The sequence below is a fragment of the Urocitellus parryii genome, assembly GCF_045843805.1.
Source record: "Urocitellus parryii isolate mUroPar1 chromosome 13 unlocalized genomic scaffold, mUroPar1.hap1 SUPER_13_unloc_1, whole genome shotgun sequence".
Taxonomy (NCBI): domain Eukaryota; kingdom Metazoa; phylum Chordata; class Mammalia; order Rodentia; family Sciuridae; genus Urocitellus; species Urocitellus parryii.
Window position 1 is genome coordinate 415,886 of NW_027551761.1, and position 3,218 is coordinate 419,103.

General features: G+C 45.9%; 1 protein-coding gene across 1 annotated transcript; it reads left to right on the plus strand.

Moving 5' to 3' along the window:
• The first annotated feature begins 1,240 nt into the window (after positions 1–1,240).
• On the plus strand, positions 1,241–1,729 carry LOC144251304 (GTP-binding protein Di-Ras2-like). Its single transcript, XM_077794330.1, has one exon. The coding sequence runs from the start codon at positions 1,241–1,243 to the stop codon at positions 1,727–1,729; it is 489 nt and encodes a 162-aa protein (XP_077650456.1).
• The last annotated feature ends 1,489 nt before the right edge of the window (positions 1,730–3,218 follow it).

The following is a 3,218-nucleotide window of genomic DNA, read 5'->3' on the forward strand; positions in this document are numbered from 1 at the left end:
ATAATTTTCATGACAGCGAGCCTGGTGATATTCCATTCCTTGTGATTCTTAAAAATAAAACACATCATTTTAGGTTTGATGAATAAAACGACTATCTAAGTTTCTTAGTTAACTTTTAAGTCTTTCTACATGGTGGTGATAGTCTCTGCTTGAGTAATGCCCAGGACACCATGACCAGCCCTTCTACAGACAGCCTGTGGCTAGCCTGGCATCCATAGTGCCTTGGTTGGTGGCCCAGTCTTGTTCCTCGCTGGCTGAATCACACTGTCGTCCTGAGCCCTTCTGTGTTTCCAGTTTCAACATTACACATCAGAAATAGTGACACCAGCTTCTTCAAGGTGGTAGGATTTCATGAGTTAACATGAACTTTAAATAAATATTAAAAGCTTCCTCATTCCTCCCTCCAAATATTAAAAAAAATCACACATGCTGTGTGTGTGTGTGTGTGTGTGTGTGTGTCTTCAGGGTATTGGTGAATTTCTCATCTCCCCCCATTGCCTATCCTTGATTCTGTCCCTCTTGGGATGACTCTGCATCTTCTTTTTTTTTTAATTTCTTACATATCTGACAATAGTGGAGTGCATTACAATCATAATTATCCATTCACAACACCATTTTTTGTAACTCTGTATATAAAATATGTTCACTCCAAATTATGCCATTATACATGAGCTCTTTATTATTATTATTATTATTATTATTATTATTATTTTGCATTACAATTCTTAATACACCTTTAGACCACATTTTACCATATCTCTGATTGTATATAAGGTATGTTGACACCAAACTCACATCTTCATATATGTATTTTGTATAATGATGAGGGTCTCTTTCCACCACCCATGCTATTCTCCTTCGCCCCCCTTTCCCTCCCACCCCTCTTCCCGATCTAGAAGACTCTGCCTCTTCTCCTTGAGCAGAGGGTCTGTGTGTGATGAAAGTTGCTCAGAGTCAAGATCCAAGAAGGAGAAACAGACTGGTTCCAGTTTAGCTCCTGCACAGATGGGCTGCCCTCTGGGTGACTGAGGATTGGCCAGATTTATTGAATTTAGAATTGTGGATGTTTCTAAATGAAATATGTTCTTGGGCTGGGAGAGTGAAAGCAGAGTCAAAAAGACAGCAAAGTCATACTTTTCAAAGTCGATTTTTTAAAAAAAATTTCAAATAAATTCATTCTCTCCACATCTGGTTCCTTTGCCAGGTGTCCCCGGTTGGATGGTGGGAACCCTGCAGCAACATGCCTGAGCAGAGCAACGACTACCGGGTGGCCGTGTTTGGGGCTGGGGGCGTTGGCAAGAGCTCCCTGGTCCTGCGGTTTGTGAAGGGCACCTTCCGGGAGAGCTACATCCCCACGGTGGAAGACACCTACTGGCAGGTGATCAGCTGCGACAAGAGCATCTGTACCCTGCAGATCACCGACACCACCGGGAGCCACAAGTTCCCAGCCATGCAGAGCCTGTCCATCTCCAAGGGGCACACCTTCATCCTGGTGTACTCCATCACCAGCCGGCAGTCCCTGGAGGAGCTCAAGCCCATCTACGAGCAGATCTGCGAGATCAAAGGGGACATGGAGAGCATCCCCATCATGCTGGTGGGCAACAAGTGTGACGAGAGCCCCAGCCGCGAGGTGCAGAGCAGCGAGTCGGAGGCCCTGGCACGCTCCTGGAAGTGCGCCTTCATGGAGACCTCTGCCAAGCTCAACCACAACGTCAAGGAGCTCTTCTAGGAGCTGCTCAACCTGGAGAAGCGCAGGACCATGAGCCTCCAGATCGACGGCAAAAAGAGCAAGCAGCAGAAGAGGAAAGAAAAGCTCAAGGGCAAGTGCGTGGTCATGTGAACGCCCTGGCCACGGAAGGAGCCTCTGCCGTCCCCCTGGCCTCGCCCCTTCCCCACACCACGTGAACCCATTGTCCGGGCAGCATGTCCGATGCCCACATGTTAGAACATGGCATCTGACCGAGGCCCTCCCTAGTGTCCTGAAGAAGGCATTCCATACCCCCCACAATAATAATAAGCCACCCTTCTGTGGAGTCGCGGAGTTTGCCAGGCGGTGACATCGAAAGCCAGCACGCTCAGCATCCCAGGGAACTGAGAGAGGTGACGGTCATTTATGAGGGTGGCTTCTGCCATGAGGAGGTAGGAAGACTAAGACCCTTCAAAGCAGGAGAAGCTGGGAAGGCTGAATGTCATCTACCTGCACGAGAGAGAGCCAGAGCTACTGGCACCAACTCCAAACCAGCCATTTCTCTCTGCTCAGAAGTCAATTATATCTTTGGGGGGAGGAGGGAACCATCAGGCAGAGTTTGTGGGAAAACCAGTTGGTCCAAAGTGAACCACGGTGGCTCCCTTCCATAGATTTTTAACTGTATTAAAGATAAAGTAATCCAGCCTTCCTCAAAGGATGTGCATTCTTAGTTAATTCCCACCCGATCCTACCCTAAGGGGATGTATTCACCTCCTATAGACCTAGTGAGCAAGTGCCATGTTAACTTACTACTTATTATTTATTTTCACCTATCAGGATGAGTTCACTAATAGCACATTGCTGTGTCAGAAGTTCTTCAGTTTTTGAGTAAAGGTATTGTGACATTATTATTCAAACATTGCAATAATGTTCCTGTGTTATACTTTGAGGGTTTTAGAATGTGAAGTTTCTTTCCTTTCGCCCATGAGGGCTATAACTTCTACCCCTCAGATTTTAAATTCAAGCAAATAAAGTAGCTATTTTTAGAATAAAAAATTCCCCTGGCCCCTCCAAGATTTTTGTTTTCCTCTTCAATAACTTGATCTGTACCCAGCTGGGTAACAGCCAACAAAGGCCATCCAGTGACCAGAAGCACATCATTTTTCTAAGTGACGTGAACATGTATATGCTACACTTTGCACCTTCATGAAATATTTTGCAACAGAAGTTGTGCGTTTTGGATGACCTATCCAAATCAGGACTGTATTCCTGGACAATGCATTTAATCAATAGCAAACTCTTGCATGTTCTATTACACACATCCTTAAAGACCTGTTCAATGCAGTGTCCACCCTAGAAACCATGGTCCTCTTCTCTTAATGATTGTGTGTGCATCCTTAATACTTCAAACCAAATTCCAGCCACTGTAGTTCCTGCAGGAGGCATGGGAGGTGATGGTGTCTGTAGTCAGGCTAGCTGTTCTGTCCTGGGCAGAGCCTACTCAGCTTAACCGTTCTGCCATGGTGGTTGG